This window comes from Xyrauchen texanus, chromosome 24 (assembly GCF_025860055.1).
Source record: "Xyrauchen texanus isolate HMW12.3.18 chromosome 24, RBS_HiC_50CHRs, whole genome shotgun sequence".
Classification (NCBI taxonomy): domain Eukaryota; kingdom Metazoa; phylum Chordata; class Actinopteri; order Cypriniformes; family Catostomidae; genus Xyrauchen; species Xyrauchen texanus.
Window position 1 is genome coordinate 10,939,833 of NC_068299.1, and position 18,667 is coordinate 10,958,499.

Genomic DNA, 18,667 nt, shown 5'->3' on the forward strand with positions numbered 1-18,667 from the left:
GTGTCAAGAAGGGCATCAAAGAAGCCACTTCTCAACAAGGGCAGACTGAAATTCTGCAGGAAGTACAAGGATTCGACAGCAGAAGACTGGTGCAAAGTAAATTTCTCTGATGAAGCCCCCTTCCGACTGTTTGGGACATCTGGAAAATTGATAGTCCAGAGAAGAAAAGGTGAACGCTACCATGAGTCCTGTGTCGTGCCAACAGTGAAGCATCCTGAGAACATCCATGTGTGGGGTTGCTTTTCATCTAAGGGAGTGGGCTCTCTCACAATTCTGCCCAAAAACACTGCCATAAAGAATGGTATCAAAATGTCCTGCAAGAGCAACTTCTCCCAACAATCCAGGAGCAATTTGTTGATGATCTGTGCATTTTCCAGCACGATGGAGCACCATGTCACAAGGCAAGAGTGATAATGAACTGGCTCAGTGATCATTACATTTACATTTTGGATCCGTGGCCAGGCAACTCCCCGGATCTTAATCCCATAAAGAACCTGTGGTCAATCCTCAAAAGGCAAGTGGACAAGCAGAAGCCCACAAATTGTGATCAACTACGAGCACTAATAAGGCAAGAATGGATCGCCATCAGTCAGGATTTGTCCAAGAAGCTGATATCCAGCATGCCAGAGTGAATTGCAGAGGTTATGAAGAACAAGGGTCAACACTGTAAATACTGACTCTTTGCATATATTGAATTTTTTTTTTTTTTTGCCAATAAAAGCCTTTAAAACTTATGAAAAGCTTATCACTGTTTTCCAGTATACCATAGAAACATGTGAAGAAGAAAAAATACTCCACAAATACTGAAGCAGCAAACTTTGCAAAACACAAAATGTGTGTCACTGCCAATACTTTTGGCCAAGGCTGTATATCGAATCGACCACATGCAAACGTTTTTCTTTTTTTGTTGTTGCCCTAAGCACCCTCTTCATATGGTGTCCATAATTTTCATGCATTATACACTTAGTATAAATAGTCAAATAATGCAGATATTAATAAATTAAATACAAATCTTACAGAGATTATTTTACTCAAATATTGTTAACGAAGACTAATAAATAATTGTAACTTTAAGAGTAATGCAATGAATCTGATAACAATACAAACACTAAAACCTGTGCAGCTTACGCATATTATATATATATATATATATATATATATATATATATATATATATATATATATATATATATATATATATATATATATTTTTTTTTTTTTTTTACTTTTCTGCAGACTCAATGAGCTCCTCATAGTTTCTGTAATATTATCTGGGTCGAGCTATTTTATTTTATGCCTACAGATCACTTGTATTTTCATTTCATTGCTGTTTATTAAGAAAAACTCACATTATTTCTTGCAAATGTGTTTTTTTATAAATGTGAAACACTCTGTGAAGGAAAGCAACACAAAACGCTTATATTTAATATTTAAAACTCAATATCAGCTCAAGATAACACACGAAAACGTATTGTGCATTGTATAGAAGGGTTAAACGAGGTAATGATTATTTGCCTACCAAACCTGTTTGCGTCATGGCTTTGTCCGATTGGTTGATTTGCATGTCTGTTAAAGGAACATCCACTAGACGTCGCTACTTGACCTGGAATACTATTGGTCGATCCATTCTATGGTTCCGCCTTAAATGCGCGGAAGCTTACGTTTTATTGGTTGCGCCGTTTAAATTTGAAACGTTTCAAACGGGAGGAAGTTATAAACTTGCAACAACTTTTTGTTGATCGCGCTCGTTATCCGAGAAGAAACGGGTTTTGTGTTAAATTTGAGCCTTTTGAAAAAGGTACGTATTTTAGGAAACTGTTTACACTACTTTGGGAGAGCGATAATGACATATTGCACGATAATGTACTATTGTCTTATTTGTCTTTTTTTAGCAAGTTTTAGTAGATTTATAAACGCTCAGCATACGATGTATAGTCGTTATTTTATTGTAACGTCAATTTATTTGGTTTCTTTTTTAACCGGTTTTGACTATAAATGCAGATATGATGAATAACACTATTCGTTGGTGGTTCTAGAAATGTTGAATCTGCATGGATATTGGCAAGTGGCAGTTTCATCTTAATATTAAGGGGCCATTTTTAAAATGAGTAACTTAATGTAAGTGTGTCGTTTAGATTTTGTATTTACAAATGTGTTATTGTGTTATTTCAGGTTGTTTTAATGAAGAACAGCCTCTGTCATCCATGTGGTCACATGGAACTGAACTGTTTTGTTCAGATCAACACAATAAATCTACTGTCCATCAAAGTAATAAATGAGCATTTTGGGTTGGTTTCGTTCATTTCTGGCTTTGTACGTTTCTTTTGCACTGGATGCAGGGCTTGTTCACAGGGCTGATTTTGTGTGAGTGTGGCTTCTGTTTTCAAATCTCAGTGATACTAGTCAGTGAAATGTTGATCACTTGTCCAGGTAGGCTAAATGCAGAGGAGTGATAAAACTGCTTTCCAAGCTGACAATTTTAGTATCAATCCTACATAGTTCACCAGAATCCATGGAAGAACAGATGTGACCATAATTGGTGATGATTCTTCTGGAGGTTTTATCAATATTTTCCTTGTTCCCATAAAACTCATGCCATCAAGGGATTGCCACAGAGGCTTGTAGTAGACCATTTGTCACTATTAGTCAAACTACAAGACAGTGTTGCCATTAACAAAATGCTTTGTGACAGCTGATTGCCTTTGAACATCTCTATAAGGTATGATTACCTCTCATTTAAAGTCAACATGAAATAAAAATAACAATATTTAGGCTATTTTCTCAATCCACAGTCCTGGTCTGTGTGTAATCAAACAATAGGCCTATATAGTTTTATCTCCGTCAATAAAATGACTCCTTTTTGGCTGACATTAAATTACTAGGCTGGAAATAATTTGAGACTATAGGTAACATAATCATTTTAAGCTGTTTTAACATTAATATATATAAATAAAGGTTCCAGAATACCATTTTTAAATTTAATATCCTATTTTACTCATGTGTCATATTGTGGAACTGAAATGGGTTGCAAATGCTGTTTCATGTTGGCTGTAAAGAACCCATATTGAGTTCCACCAGCACACCACTGCACCAGTGGTTGTCACATTTTGGCAGCAAGTTTATGGAGTCACCCTGTTGGTGTGCCAGAATCTCTGTCCTGAACTAAAGCTGTAGACTGTTGTAAAAAAATAAATCCAACAGATTTGAAGTTTCAAAATTCTGTGCAAGAAAACCCTGGCATCTGTATTTTGGTCTCCTGGTGTGGGGGTAGAAAGATGGATGCCGGCCTCCAGGTTTTTATCAGTTAAATCAGCTGGGTATGGTGTCCACTGAGCGTGTCTTTCAGAAACTGATGTCGTCATCTTCTACCTGTCTCTCTCTTTCAGTATGAGTTCTGTTGCGGAGAAGGAAAATCAGGGAGTGTGTGCTGTATGGAAGAACAGCAGTTCTGAAGACACTTGTGACATTTTCTCTTTGGATCAGCCTATGGGCAGGCCCTCAATCCTGCGGCAGTCACAGGCTGACAACATCAAGACTGCAAATAAAGGAGCAAAGGTTTGGAATCTTCTATATATCAAATAGACATGTGAGCTTTGTTAAATGAACTAAGGCAAAGTTGCATGGTTACATGCATGGTTTTTCATTGGTTTATATAGGTTTGTTTCCAAACTCCACGGCGAGACCCAGTCACAAAGAGGATTATGTCCCCAAGCCGCACCAGCAGGATCACCAGCCAGGAGGACCGCACAAATACACTGGAGATTCAAACATCTAATGACCAGTGAGCAAATTAGCTCAATATGACGTTCTAGAGTTTATGTAGACACAAGATAAGATATGTAAATCTAAATATGGTCCTAAAGGAGAGGATGAAAACTAGTGGAACATAATGGTGATTCATAATGGTGCAGTACTTTTTGTATAAGATTGAGAGTCCTGAACTCTCGGGTTCAGCTGATCCCCGGTCCGATACCAGTGTTGTATTTTCCTTGAATTTTTGAGAATACCTTCACTGTGTGTAACTGATTGAGAGTATTCTTTTTATGTGTAAAGGAAACACAAACCTCTAATTACACGTTCATTAAAAAAAAAAAAGCAGCAGCTTACAACCTCCAGAGAATTTAAGCTTGTCAAAAAAATTCAGGCACTGTCGGCTTGAATTTGTGAGGTGTGTGTGTGTGTGTGTGTGTGTGTGTGTGTGTGTGGTTGAATGAGCTGTTTTGACTATCTACTTGAAGTTCAGAAGGTGTTACAACTTGCACAATTTTTTTTTTTTTAACTCCCCAATTGCTAGTCTGGTGAAACCAAGGACTATTATGCAACAATAAAAACCTCCATAAACATATCACAACTTAAGTTTTATTGCAGCATTTGGCCGGGTTAGGCTTAAGGAAAACCTTCTCTCCACTAAGAGAGAATTTAGTGCACGAGGAATGAACAGGGAGTGCATGCAGGTCACTGACACATTTAGCAGATGCTAAGGCCAGGAGCAACACTGCCTTGAAAGGCAGCAGTTTTAGGGAAATGCTTCCCAGGGGCTCAAAAGGTGGCTGACATAAAGCCTCCAGCACCATAGAGAGGTCCCACTCAGGAACAGTTCTCCTAGTAACTGGGAGAGAACGGTGGGCACCCTTCATAAATCTACGAATGAGGGGGTGCTGCCCTGCCATTGAGCCGTCAAACCCAAAATGACAAGTGGAAATAGCCGCCAGGTAGACCTTAATAGTGGAAAAAGACCTGCCTTTATCCATAAGGTCTTGTACAAAACATAAAATATCAGAGACTGATATGATGTGGAACCACGCCCATCACACCACCCTTCAAATACTTGCCACTTACAGTCATATAAGGACTTTGTGGAGGAGGCCCTAGCGTTCTGTGTAGTGGCAACCACCCGTGGGGGGAGCCCCATCGAGCTTAAATTTGTCCTCTGTCCGGGTGTGGGTGATATATCTCCCCGTTCGCCTGAGACAACAGGTCTGTGCGTTGAGGGGCCACGGTTGGGCATGCAGAAGAGGAATTATCTCTGCCAGCCATGGTGCTTTGGGCCACCTGGGTGCTATCAAAATGAGGGACAGGCCCTTCTGTCTCACCCTGGCCAGGGTAGGTATTAACAGGCACAGGGGAGGAAATGCGTAGAGCAGCACTTTGGGCCATGCTTGGGCTAGTGCGTCCATGCCGAGGGGCGCTTCCTCGTCCTTTAGCAAGAAGAACATAGGACAATGGGATTTTTCTCACAAGGCGAAAAGATCTACGGTTGCCTGGCCGAATCTTTCCCACAACATGCCCACTATCTGGGGGTGGAGGCGCCAGTCTCCGTAGAGTGGGTTCCCCCTCGATAGAAGGTCCGCGCCCCTGTTCAGAATGCCGGGTTCATGGGTTCATGTTCCGCACGTAACGACAAGAAGTGCCGCCTGCTCCACACTAAAAGCCTGTGAGTTAGGGCATAAATGATTCCGACCTTTCCATACAGTCAGGAGCTCCAAATAATTTATGTGGGCTGAACGAAGTTTACTCGGCAACAAACCGTTCACCGTCCTGCCCTCCTGAGTGGCTCCCCACCCTGTTAAGGACGCATCTGTCATTACCACTTTTCGCAACATAACAGCCCAGAGAGGGGTCCCTTTTTCGTACATGTCTGCGCTCCTCCAGTGGCGCAAGGCTGCTGTGCACGAGCATGTCACTGTAACAGAGCGACAGAGGTCATGTAATGGACTGAAGTGGAGGGATAAAACCCAGAAGGCCCAAAGGCAAAACCTGAATAGCTGATGCCATAAGACCCTGTATGACCCATGTGCGATATGGCACTTTCGTCCCCTCCTTGAATTGTGATCGACAATTTATTAGAGCGTGAACGCGTTCTTGTGAAAGGCGCATGGAGATTGAATTCAGCTCCAGACCCAGGAATATAACACTCTGGGCAGGTGTAAAATTGCTCTTGTTCACATTCACTGTGAACCCTAGTGATGTGATGTGCGTGAGCACATGGCGAGTGGAATTGGCTATGATTAATCAATCGTCTATGTATGTTAGGATACTTGGACCCATTATTCTCAGCGGCGCTAAGCCTCCGCACATAGACAGAACACCCTCGGACTCAGCGAGAGGCCGAAAGGGAGGACTGTGAATTCGTAGCATATGCCCTGATAGGCAAAACAAAGAAATTTCCTGCGCGGGGGTAGATGCTGATGTGGAAAAAAAGCATCTTTCAGATCGCCTGATGAGTTGAGCGCGCGAGTGTGTTAACATTCTGAAATTGTATTTCCTCAAATGTTTGTTTAACACTCTGACATCCATAGTAGGACGGAGAGAGCCTTCCTCCTTTGGAACTAGGAAACAATGGGAGTAAAACCCCTGATTGCATTTATCTAGGGGTACTACGTGAATCGCCCCCTGCGTGAGAAGGGAGGAGATTTCTTCTTTCAGAATGTGAGCAGCGCTCTTCTCTGTGTGAGAAAAGATAACACCGCTGAAAGGCGGGTGTTTCCTGGCAAACTGGAGTCTGTACCCGTTCATTGTGGTTCGAATCACCCACTCGGGAGACGACACAGCCTGCCAAGCTGTTATGTGACTCGCAAGTGACCCCACATGAGCCGGGGAAGCACTTATAGGTGCGTTTATGCCCGATTTGCTCATTTGAAATGCAATAGCGCCAACTAGTGGACAACCTAGGGGTGAAATAAGGGGTTACAGAGAGATGTTCTCTCTCTGTAATGGATTCATTAGATTTTTTTGTGAAACACTGGGGCCGAAGCATTTATTGAATGCGTGGGAGAGATGTAATGGGGGTGGTGTATTACACACTGGGGTGCGCCTGCCACGGTGCCGCTTTGCTAGGAAGGCATAATTTAAGCGTTTTGTCCTCCTTTTTCTTATAGTCGCAACGCTGTTGCATTAAAGCGACGGCAGGTCCAAAGAGAGCCTGGCCAGGCTCTACAGGGGCACCCGCAATGTGCCGCTTCTCATTGTCAGGAGATGAAGCCAAAGCGCACGTTCTCCAGCCTCTGAGAAAGCCATAAGAGCGCCCGCAGGCTTGGACTGCCTGACGGGCATTAAGGAAAACAAGGTCATTGACTGTGACAATCTCCTTCCACAGAGAGGGTGTGAGGATCCCTTTTTTTCTAGTTGCTGCCCCGTGTCGACCAGGAGTTCAGCCTGCTATGCAGAGAGAAGGGAGGAGACGTTGAGGGCCCTGACAGCCAAGGCCGAGGCTTTGAAAGAGGCCTGGTGTATGGAGGCAGAAAATCGGGCCATTTTGTTGGGGAGAACGGGCTTGGTAGGCATGTAGGCCACCTTGAGAGGGATTAAGGTGTCTGCGATGGCGGGGGGGGTCACCCATGCCAATGGCCGTCATATCCTTCACTTCGAGGCCCGCGAGACAGTGTTTGAGGTCAAGAAGGTCCCCCAAAATATACCTCATATGCTTAGCACATGCAGGGAGGACGGGGAGAAGTTGTTTTCTCGGGCCGGGAGGGGGTTCCAGGAGTTTCCTGTCGTACACGTCCCTCTCTTGGTCAGTGGCACTTTGTAGGGCTGGCCATTTTCGATATTGAGGCAAGGGGCCACTCGCTCACAAACCTTGATGAGGATGAACTGGGGGAGGGCTGCGGGGGCATTAGCCTGGGGAGTCATGGAAGATGGGATGACTTCATCATCCTCCGAACCCTCGAAGGCACGCATCGTTTTCGTCACCAGAACCAGGTGGCTCATTGGCGAACGAGGGGTCCCCTGAGAGAATGACCTCAGGGAACGCCAGGTTATTTTGATTGGCCCAGCTACGAGAGGCTGCGCCCCGGGACGGACCCAGGAGTGCATCGTCATCACCGTTTCCCCATCAGAGTCGGAAAGTTTGAGGTCGGTGCTCTGGGTAGCACCTTGAGCCTCCGGCGCTGGAGTTATTTAGGCAGCGCCAGGCAGTGGCTATAGTTTTCTGGAAATTCTAGAGCCTCCTCCGCGTGTTTGAGACCCATGCACATGACACAGAGGGTCTCTGGCTGCGATGAGGGCACCACACGTGGCCGAGCAGGCATCCCTACTCGATAGGTTTCCCCCGGAGGAAGCTGTAGGTTTGGAAAATGCCATATTAGGGCGAAACTCCATAAAATCCTTGGTGCAGCCGTGGAGCAGGGGAAGTGGTGAGAGAGAAAGGCGGGCAGCCTGGTGGTAGTTTGAGCGAGCGTGGGCGGCTTGCAATAAATGGGAAAAGGCTAACCTGGCTGAAACGAGACAGTCACGTCTGGCGGAGGCTGATCTGAGCGATGTGTCCTCCTGTAGTCAAATGAAAGTCAAATTCCAACCGAGCTGAGAGGACCTATTTTAATCGCGGTTAATTGTGAAATCGGGTAATCGCAACATCCCTACTGTCAAATGTTGAACAGCATTTGGAATAAGTGTGTGTGTGTGCGTATTTGTGTCAGGCGACTGATACCCGGTCTGGTTAAAAACATCAGTATCACAAAATATACCAGTCCAGAATTTGGATCACTGAATCCCTGCTCTGGCTACAACTGTGCACAGACGGTAGGCAAGTGATTCTACCACACCATTCTATCACACCAGTCTCATACTAACCCCTGTTATCTTTGTAGTAATACTCTAGAATCATCTTCTTTTTTTGTGGTGCTGTCTGCTTGCCTGCAAGGCTTTGATTTAAAGTGAGTTTGCTGTAAATGCTTATTTGTGCACCTAAAGAGACAAGTAGAACAGTCGACAGCATGCAACTGAAAAATAGCAAAATTTAAAAAATATGTCAAATCTAATATTGTGTTTTACAGGGTGTTTAATAGCACTTCTACCACCCCAATCAACATTCAGAGTCACAGTGTTGCCTATCCTGATGAAGACATGCCTCTTCAGATCAGAGGAGCCTACATACTTGACCTTGGCAACCTAGATGCCATCAACCCTTTTCAGGAGTCCAATAAAATGGCGAATTCCCCTCAGAAATCTCTATTAGGAAATTCCCCTTCCAAATCTCTATTGGCAAATTCCAATCCTAAATCTTCTGTTGAACCTGTGACTTCTGACCTTATAGAGTCAGAATCAAATGCAGCCCCTATATCTGCACCTGAGGATGAAAAGAAGGTTCCAGAGGTGATGGAGACTGCACTTGATGAGACTCTTCCTTTTGTTCCATCAGTGGAGAATTCCCTTGTAGATTGTTCTGCTGACATATCTTCAGCAGAGGCCACTGTCATCATCAAGAATGAGAACATTGAGAAGATCGCCGCAGACACTGAGGTTTCTGATATTATGGAGTCAGTGAAAGTATCTCCGCAGATTCCTGTTATGGAAAACCAACCAGAGGCCCAAGAATTGCCACTACCCCCTGCAGGATCATACAACGTAGACTTTGACAACCTCGATTTGCTCAACCCATTCCAAACTGGTGGCTCAAAGATCCCAAACTCTCCTGTGCTTGGCAAGGGATTAGCTGTTCCTAATCCACTCCTGCCAAGCCAAGAAGGCAAGTGTGAACTGGAGATCTCAGTCCAGGCCTCTCTAACAGCCACCGATGCTCCAATGCCATCTCAGGAGAATTTCACCATCACTGAAGGCTCCTCATCTGCAGCGCCCCATAAAGAGAACCAGATACTACTGGAGTTTAATTTTGATGATGGTGCTGAAGTAAAGTGCAAACCTCCTCCAAAACGACTTGGGGTTAAGAGACCTGCAGGACACAAACCTGTCACCAAAAAACTTGACGCACCAGTGACGGAGAAGAAAGAACCACAACCCAAGCAGGTGTCCCCTACGAACCCTGAGGAGACCGAACCTGTGGACGTTCCTCCTGCTAAAGGTTCTTATGCCTTTGATTTTGACAAGTTTGATGACCCAGACTTTAACCCATTTGGCACAAAGGCTAAGATGGGGAACTCACCTCCACGTACCGTCCAGACTAGCCCAGTTTTGACAAAGACAGCAGCCATTCCAGTTCAGCTGCCTGAGGCCCCTGCACAGGATGAACCGCCTGAGTGCCGGTACGGAACCTAGAGCTAGTAAAGTGTGTTTAACCCATCTGAAGATGCAACATGGCTGTTAAAGGGTCAAACTTACCGTATATGACACAATGCAGGTCAAAAGTCACAATTTGTACACTTCCCCAAAATTAATTTTGTATTAATAAGAAACCTATTATAAATGGTAACCTGTTCTAATTTTGGTATTTAGGATTTCATGAAGTTTCATGGTAAAACTCTGATGTCAGTTTGCAGTAAATCTGTTTAGTATAAACGGGTTTAAAATTGCCCTTTAACAGCACAGAAGGGTTAAGCAACTGCCAGGGCATAATGCATGTCATTCCTGATCTGCATAGCCTAATGACTTTAATTGTTGAGCTCTGATTTTCTTTTTCTCCAGGTCTGCCCAGGCTGCTTTTAAAACTGATGAAACAATGGCAGAAACTGAGCTTGCTGCTATTGTACAGGTAAGTTTGCATTTTGAATTATTGTGTTGCCACCAATTGCAGTCCTCTACAGAGATTTATACTCTTTCTCTTACAGCAAACTGAAGATGTGGGGTCATTTGCCACCTCCCACAATAGCCCAGCCCCTCAGGAGCCAGAAGGCACAGCGACCCCAGAACCCAGGCCAGACCTTCAGAACCAGATCTGTGACTTTGGTGTGGCAACACCAAGTGAAGAAGAGTTTGTGCATGGTGCATTGTGTGAGTGAATTTCTTGATGTCCTTATTTAAAGATGCACTTAGTAATTTTTTTTAAATGTGTCTTCAACTTACACAAACACCTTGATGAGTGGATGCAGGATTGGGTAGAGGTAATAGTGGGGGTTTCATGTTGATTATGTGTATATAGGTTTTACTTTTCTTTGTTATCTGTATGAATCGCAGGGTTTCCACTGGGCATTAAAAAGCATTAAAAGTCATTAAATGGATTTTGCAAAAATTAAGGCCTTTAAATAGCATTAAAAAGCAGTAAATGTTATTCCTACAGGCATTAAAAATTTTAGATCGTTTTGAAAAAAATATGACTAATTTATTTTGAATATGGCCTTCACAATTAATAACTTTGATTTGCTGTTGCAAAATATGTACATTGTTGTGAAACACGCGGATCCAGTTTGGTAATTGCCTCCGGCCGGTGTAACATTGACGTAGCGGCGGGCTGGGACCTGGAGGAGTTAGAACAGAGAACGTAAATTTAGTAAAGTTGCAAAGAAATGGGTAAGTGCAAATTCCAGCAAAAGTGGCTAGAACACTAAGAATTTAGGACATTGTTGCTTACATGGTTGGTTGTCAACATGGAGCCGTTAAATCTCACATGCAGTCCGATTGCCACAAATCGGCTGTAAAAGGCAGACAGCAATTAACTACCTCAAGTTACTTCGCGTTCTAACGTTTAGAGTAACAGAAGTGCTCTGTGTTCGGTTCCGTTAACTTACATGCGCTAAATGCTTTATTTACACTAAACTGGCGCGTCCTGCGTGAAGCGGTTTTTATTATTATCTGCAGTAGCAGCATCTCAGTCTCTGCAATATATCATAATAATAACGCAGATTACAAGATGGGGTATAATTCAAACATCTTTATTAAATGATTGTTGAGCAAACAGCATTAACAGAAACACCTGTAGAGTCCAGAAACAGCTCTTGTCATTTGTTTACCTCACAAGAGAGCGCTTATTACACTCCCCGCGGAAACAAGTGAAAGTGGAACTAATATTTCCAACATCCAAGAAAATGAAAAGGAAGGAACATACATATAATAAATCTATATCAAATATTTAGTTACTATAATATAATGCATTGCTAAATTTAGTATAATAAAATAATGAATAAAAATTATTACATTTAAATAGTGACAAACTATCCAAAAGTTTCACTTTAAATTGAATTACACCAATAGGTCATCAGTTCAACTTCAGTTTGACATTAAGCCTCATTCTTTAGGACTATCTTATATACAGTAAAGAATAGTTTACATAAACCTACTAGTTTTTAAGCCCTAGAATAAGGAATATTTTAAAATGATATGTTGTGTAGACTGACTTATTTAATCAACCAACATTATTTTTGACAGCAAAAACTAGGCAACAACTATGGTTTTACCAACATGGAAATGTAGTTAACAGTGACATTGAGCAGAAAGCTTACATTTAACCAATTTTGACAGCTGCTGATAAAAAGTTAAAGGATCAGCATTGATTGATGAGATGAAAAGAAAACTGGAGATCGGTATCGGATGTTAAATTCCTGATTGGAGCATCTCCAATATTCAAGTTGACTGTGTTACAAAAACTAATGTTGATGATTAGTGGGCTGAGATCCTGTCACAAAATGGACAAAAACACGTACATGGTGGATGGTAACATTTGTATATGAAGACTTTGTTTCACTGTTTATATATTTATTTGTTTGTGGGTGAACTGAAAAAAGGTCTCAGTTTGGTTCTTTCTAAGAGGGCTCAAATGCGAAAATCCCAGTAGACTTTTTGCAGTTGAACGTGTGGAAAACCTTACCATCATAATCGCAGTTCAAATCGCAATTGCAATATTTTTCAAAATAATATGACTTTTTGTCCAAATCGTGCAGCCCTAGTATATATATGTGTGTGTGTGTGTGTGTGTATACATTATATATATATATATACATACATACATACGTGGTTAGTCATGGGTCATGTATGGCATTAAAAAAGGCATTAAAAAGCATTAAATTAGATTTGATGATACCTGCATCAATAAAAAATGTTAATCGGAAACAAATTACTATTTATTTCTTTAGTAAACCGTTTTTACTGTTTTAAAAATACTGGGTGCACCTTTTTAAACCATTTGATAAAGACAAGCAGACCCATTCAGTGCTAGCTCTAAACAGCTGGAAACCTATCCTTCTCTTTGTTGCAGTCATGCCAGGAGGAGATTTTGATGGGCAGATTGATTACTTGGAGCAGTTTGGATCAAGCATTGTGAGTGTTTCTGTTTTGAGCCAATAAAGCCAGCAGCATGGAGAAATGTTATTTTGGATGTTTTAAATGCTTTATTTAACATCCAGCTCTTTACACACACACACTTTTATAGTTCAAGGAGTCAGCCTTGCGGAAACAGTCACTGTATTTGAAGTTTGACCCACTGCTGAAAGATAGTCCAAAGAAAACCGAAATGGAGAGTGGTAACTCTGGATTCAACATGCCACGCCCTTCCCTTGCTATCAGGTCAGTGTCTTTTTTTAACTTTTTTCATTTGGACATTAAACATGCCATTGGGGTAGTTTGGCAATCCTTCCTTGTCTCCGAAAAGTTAGTTTGTTTTGATCATTTTTCGAGAATCAGTTCAAACTGTTTTAGTGAATCGTTTTAAAACTGTTGATTTGTCTGCATCATGGCTCACAGTCTCTGTGGTGTTTTCATATTAATATGTTTTGGTAGAAAAATTATTTTAGGTAAATGATGCTGTTTATTACAATCTATTATATTTGTTATATTTGTGCATTATTTTACTGTGTTTTTGTTTTTATTAAACTTTTTGAATCTACAATGACTCTGCATAAAATTAACTATATTTGTGTTAGAATGATGGAGGCTGCAAAATCTGAGGGAAAGCGGAAGTCTCAGTGTGACAGTATGAAGCTGCTAGATGATCTGCCTCCACCAGTAAGAAAAAACTAACTCATAATAATGCTCCATTTACATTTTTGATAAAACACAAAAGTGACCATTTAAGGCACCGATCAGGCCAAAACTTCAATGGAGAATAATTTGCCGGTTTCATTTGAGCTAATTTTCCCATGTGTGCATCTCCAGGCAGTGGAGACTGTGGTGCCAGATTCAACTGTTCTGGACTTACTAGTTCCCACATTTACACAGCCGTTGAAGACGGAGGACTCAATCATAGAGGTTCTGAAGTACAGTCAGAAAGACATGGATGCTGCACTTCAGAAAGCAGACAGACTGGTGAGCTTTTATAGCCCCACTCAAGAGTAACAAAATGTTTGATCTCTCCTGGTCTCATGTTTTGTTTTACCTTTATTAGGCAGAGGAGCGGCAAAAAGAGCTGCAGTCTCAGATTGAAGCAGTGCGTCTGGAGAATCAGCACATGTTGTAAGCCTCTGATTGGTTAAACACTTTGACATGATGTTTGGACAGCAATAAGAATAAGGTTTGCCAGGATCTTGGAAAAACTGGAAATATACAGTGAATATAATTTAATAATATAGTGATGTCTGGGTCAGTGATGTCTGATTTGTGAGCAACTTGCATTTTGAATCTCTTCTTTTAAATTAATTGGCTCTCAAATTAGCCTGAATGATTCGATATCTGAATTGAAAGTTGATTAAAAAAAATCCTTATCTAGTTATCACAAATGACCCTAAAGTTAATGGAAATTCTTTGGTCAAAGAGTGGGAACCCTGTTAAATATCTGACATTTGGACAACTCACCAGTCACACAATCTTTCATTCTCTCAGGTTTATAGTGTCAGAGTTTGAAGTCACCATCACTCAGATCACAGGTATGTTTAATATAACCAAGGTTCTGTGTACATTAAAACATCCCTTTTGAGGTATGCTCAAACATCCATGTGTTTGTTTGTAGATGAGCATAAACAGAAGGAAGATGTGGCTAAAACGGAGTTGGAACGAGCCCTTCATGAAAAAGATCAGCTGGCCAAAGACTTGAATGATTTGGAACGATCCTTCTCCTCTGTTGTCAAACGCCTTGACAGATGCAAGGAGGTTATCGAGGGATTCAAAAAGGTATTTTATGCTTTAATGCTACTCGTGCAACAGGACATGCCAATTTTAAAGGGAGAGTTCACCCAAAAATGTAAATGTGTGTATGACTGACTTTCTTCAGCAGAACACATTTGAAGAAAATTAGAAAAATAGCTTAGCTCAGTACAGTAGGTCCTTGAAATGCAAGCGAATGGAGATGCAAGCGAATGGAGATTTATCTTTTGAAGCTCCAAAAATCACTGACAGTCTGCATAAAAGTCATTGATATGACTCCAGCAGTTAATGTCTTCTAAAAGCGACACGATTGCTTTTGGTGCAAAACAGATTGATATTTAAATACTTTTTAACTTAAATCCAATGCTTCCGGTAAGCTTCACGAGATTGTAGAGATCACGCAGTCTCTCGTGTGACTTATTCGCATTGCTATGTTACAGACCTAATCTCATCTTCTCCTCTTAGTTGAGACATCCAGGATAAGCACACAAATGCACTATTGTGAGCACTTTATGCTACTTTATACAGTACAGTATACCAGTTGATAAATGACACCATCTCTTTATTTACCCCCCTCCCTCCAACTTAATGTCTTTTTTTTTTTTTTTTTTTTAATGCTATTGGCAATATGTATACCGTAATTTCCGGATAATTGAGCGCACCTGAATATAAGCCGCACCCACTGATTTTTAAATAAAATATTATTTTAAACATAAATAAGTTCGCACATGTCTATAAGCCGCAGGTGCCTACCGGTACATTGAAACAAATTAACTTTACACAGGCTTTAACGAAACACTGTGTGGCAGCGGGGGCGTGGTCAAGCGCCCGTCTGGGAGAGAAAAGAGGTAAGGGCGCTTACACCTGAGCTAAATTATGTCTAACACCGGTGTCTAATTTCAGTAAGCATGGGGAGAGCGGCATAAAAAGGCAGCAGCCACAGAGCTGAGAGAGTGACACACGTCAGTCTAGTGTTGGCGCATAGAAGAATTGAGAAACTTTATAAAATTGATTGTAAACATTGCTGTGGCCATTAAAAGCCTTACCTGGAACGTCAAGTGCCCTGCTGAAAACTGTCACACTGGTGCCCGTGTGACAGTTTTCCCAAGAAGGACACGTGAGACATAATTTAGCTCAGGTGTAAGCGCCCTTACAGCTTTTCTCTCCTGGACGGGCACTTGACCACGACCCCGCTGCCACACACGGCTTGTAATAAAACATTTGCAGTAAACAGTAGCCTACCAAGAAAGTCATTGGTCACTATCTTCCTCGTCCTGTGCACTGAAACCACTGAAGTCATCTCCTTCGGTGTCGGAGTTGAATAGCCTCAGATTTAGTTGTCTTTTTGCACTGAGTCAATTCCTCACGCTGCTGTTTCCAACGTCTTATCATCGACTCATTAAGACCAAGCTCCCGTGCAGCAGCTCTATTTCCTTTTCAACAGCCAGATCAATCGCCTTCAACTTGAAAGCAGCATCATATGCGTTTCTCCATGTCTTTGCCATGGTGACGGTGACAAAATTACTACCGTAATCAGAATGATGGGAAGTTTGAGCATGCTCGATTTAATCTAAACAGTAGCCTAAACAAAAAAAGTTGTTTTGACCTTAACCCGTTCGGCAATTTCATTGGTCTAATGAAAGCTTCACGCCGCCAAAAAACTGAGCATGTCACTCAGCAAGTAAAGATGCTGACAACCACACCTGAAGTCACAAGTTCGAATCCAGGGCATGCTGAGTGACTCCAGTCAGGCTCCCTAACAACCAATTGGCCGGGTTGCTTGGGTGGATAGTCAAGTTGGATTAACCACCTCTTGGTCACTATAATGTGTTTTTCACTCTCGGTGGGTCGTGTGGTGAGTACAGAGAATAGCATGAATCCTCAACACACTAGGTCTCCACGGTAACTTGCTCAAGTGATAAGATGTGCAGTTTGACAGTCTCAGACTTGGAGGGAACTGAGATTCGTCCTCCATCACCCGGATTGAGGCGAGTCACTTGGAGCGCATTGGGAATTGGACATTCCAAATTGGGGAGAAAATTTAAAAAAGAAAAGAAAGAGACAGATAAATACAGCTCTAAACCAAAGCCAACAAAGCTTCTGTACTTCCTCTTACTCTGCTATAAACAGCGCTGCTCTTCCATGTGTGTCGCACGTGCCTCAGTTCTCACGTCTCGTGCCAATGCGATTACGTCACACGCACATACCGGCTGCTGACTGGAAGCGATGATTTAATCAGAGTTATAAAGGTACTTAAATGTTGATCTTTTTCGCACCAAAGTGACTCACTTTAGAAGAAATTAATTTTACAGCTGATGTCGTATGGATGACGTTTATGCTGACTATAATTTAACAATATAATCTGGTCTTTTTGGAGCTTCAAAACTCTGATCACAATCCACTTGCATTTTGTAGACCTACTAAGCTAAAGTATTTTTCAAATTTTCTTCAAATGTGTTCTGGTGATGAAAGTAATTTACACCTGGGATATCATGAGGGGTGTGTAAATGATGAGAGAATTTAACGATAGTTCACTCTGATATGAACATGAAAACTGTCATTATTTACAAATGTTTTTAGTGGAACAAGAATTAACATGTTGGGGACTTACAGCCTCAGTCACCATTCACTTTCATTGCGTTTTTGTATATATATATATATATATATATATTACAATAAAAGTGACTTGTGAATGAGGCTGTCATTCCCTAGCATTCATGCTTTTGTGTTCAATGAAGAGAAAGTCATATGGTTTTAAAATGACATCAGGGTAAGTGATGACAGAATTTTCATTTTTGGCTGAACTATGTCATGTGTATAGCATTGTAAGGCATTGTGTATAATAATGGTCATTTTCCTTCTCTTATATAGAATGAGGAGACTCTGAAACAGTACGCTCATAATTGCATGGACAGACTGCAGAAAGAAGAAAAGCGTTATCAAGCTCTTAAAGGCCATGCTGAGGAGAAACTAGATCAGTACGAGCTCTTCTGTACCACACAAACATGCACACTTTTTTTGCTGTATGTGTCATTGTATGGGGCAGCTGTGGCTCAGGTGGTAGAGAGGGTCGGCCACTATTCGCATGGTTGGTTGTTCGATTCCCGGCCCACATTACTCCACATGACGAAGTGTCCTTGGGCAAGACACTATTGCTCCCAATGGCAGGCTAGCGCCTTGCATGGCAGCTCTGTGGTCATTGGTGTGTGTGTAAATGGGACACAGTGTAAAGTGCTTTGGTAACCGCTAAGTTTAAAAAAGGCGCTATATAAGTGCAGACCATTTACCATTGTAGTGAAGCTGCATGTTTGTGTAAAACATGTTTGTTTATATGAACATGCTGGTAATGTGGAATGTTGTTGTGAATATGAAGAGATTTTAGATGCCTGGAAGTGTCAGTAATTATACTCCTGTTGTTTCAGAGCAAATAAGGCGATAGCAGAGGTGCGCACTAAGCAGGGCGCAGAGGTGGCAGCTCTTCAAGTGCAACTCAAGCGAGAACAGCTGAAAGTTCAGTCCCTAGAGAAGGATCTGGAACAAAAGGTACACTTTTACAGTGGTGGTCCAGCTGTTTTTTACTTGTGTAATTCTTCTGAAATAAGTAGTTTAATTGCTCATCTTTTCTTGCCATTTTACTGACAATATTCTCTTATTGTCTCCTCTCAGGCTAAAGAAGTTAAAGATGTTACAGAACTCTGTGATGAGCTGCTCCTTAAAGTACAGAAGCATGGCTTTTAATTTGTTTGCCTTTTATCTGTGTTGTTCGTTGTGTTATTTGTGTTCATTATATGTAGTTTTAATAAATAATAAATGGAGAATGGAAGCACTGACTCTTGTCTTGATTGTCAATGCTTAAAAACATGTGTTAGGTGATTGTCTTCACAAGGAGGTCAAGTTAAGGATTCAGTTGTGGCTTTTAGTAATGTAACTTCTCATCTAGTGCCATTGTCATAATTGTTTGCAGTCTCTTAATGACAGCCTCTGT

General features: G+C 41.6%; 1 protein-coding gene across 1 annotated transcript; it reads left to right on the plus strand.

Moving 5' to 3' along the window:
- The first annotated feature begins 1,684 nt into the window (after positions 1-1,684).
- On the plus strand, positions 1,685-18,500 carry LOC127617858 (transforming acidic coiled-coil-containing protein 3-like). The gene is made up of 16 exons (XM_052089971.1): positions 1,685-1,798; positions 3,387-3,555; positions 3,657-3,781; positions 8,775-9,980; positions 10,360-10,426; positions 10,503-10,665; positions 12,863-12,924; positions 13,037-13,170; positions 13,527-13,608; positions 13,759-13,908; positions 13,988-14,055; positions 14,422-14,465; positions 14,549-14,709; positions 17,554-17,660; positions 18,105-18,225; positions 18,349-18,500. Exons 2-16 carry the CDS (start codon positions 3,388-3,390, stop codon positions 18,418-18,420), a joined length of 2,730 nt encoding a protein of 909 aa, XP_051945931.1. The 5' UTR covers positions 1,685-1,798; position 3,387; the 3' UTR covers positions 18,421-18,500.
- The last annotated feature ends 167 nt before the right edge of the window (positions 18,501-18,667 follow it).

Bases quoted from the DNA above. Each gene is read 5' to 3' on its own strand.
- LOC127617858 (XM_052089971.1), top strand. From the start codon at position 3,388: ATGAGTTCTGTTGCGGAGAAGGAAAATCAGGGAGTGTGTGCTGTATGG. The intron at 13,609-13,758 runs GTAAGAAAAAAC...GTGCATCTCCAG, and splicing joins TAGATGATCTGCCTCCACCA to GCAGTGGAGACTGTGGTGCC. The intron at 17,661-18,104 runs GTACGAGCTCTT...CTGTTGTTTCAG, and splicing joins GCTGAGGAGAAACTAGATCA to AGCAAATAAGGCGATAGCAG.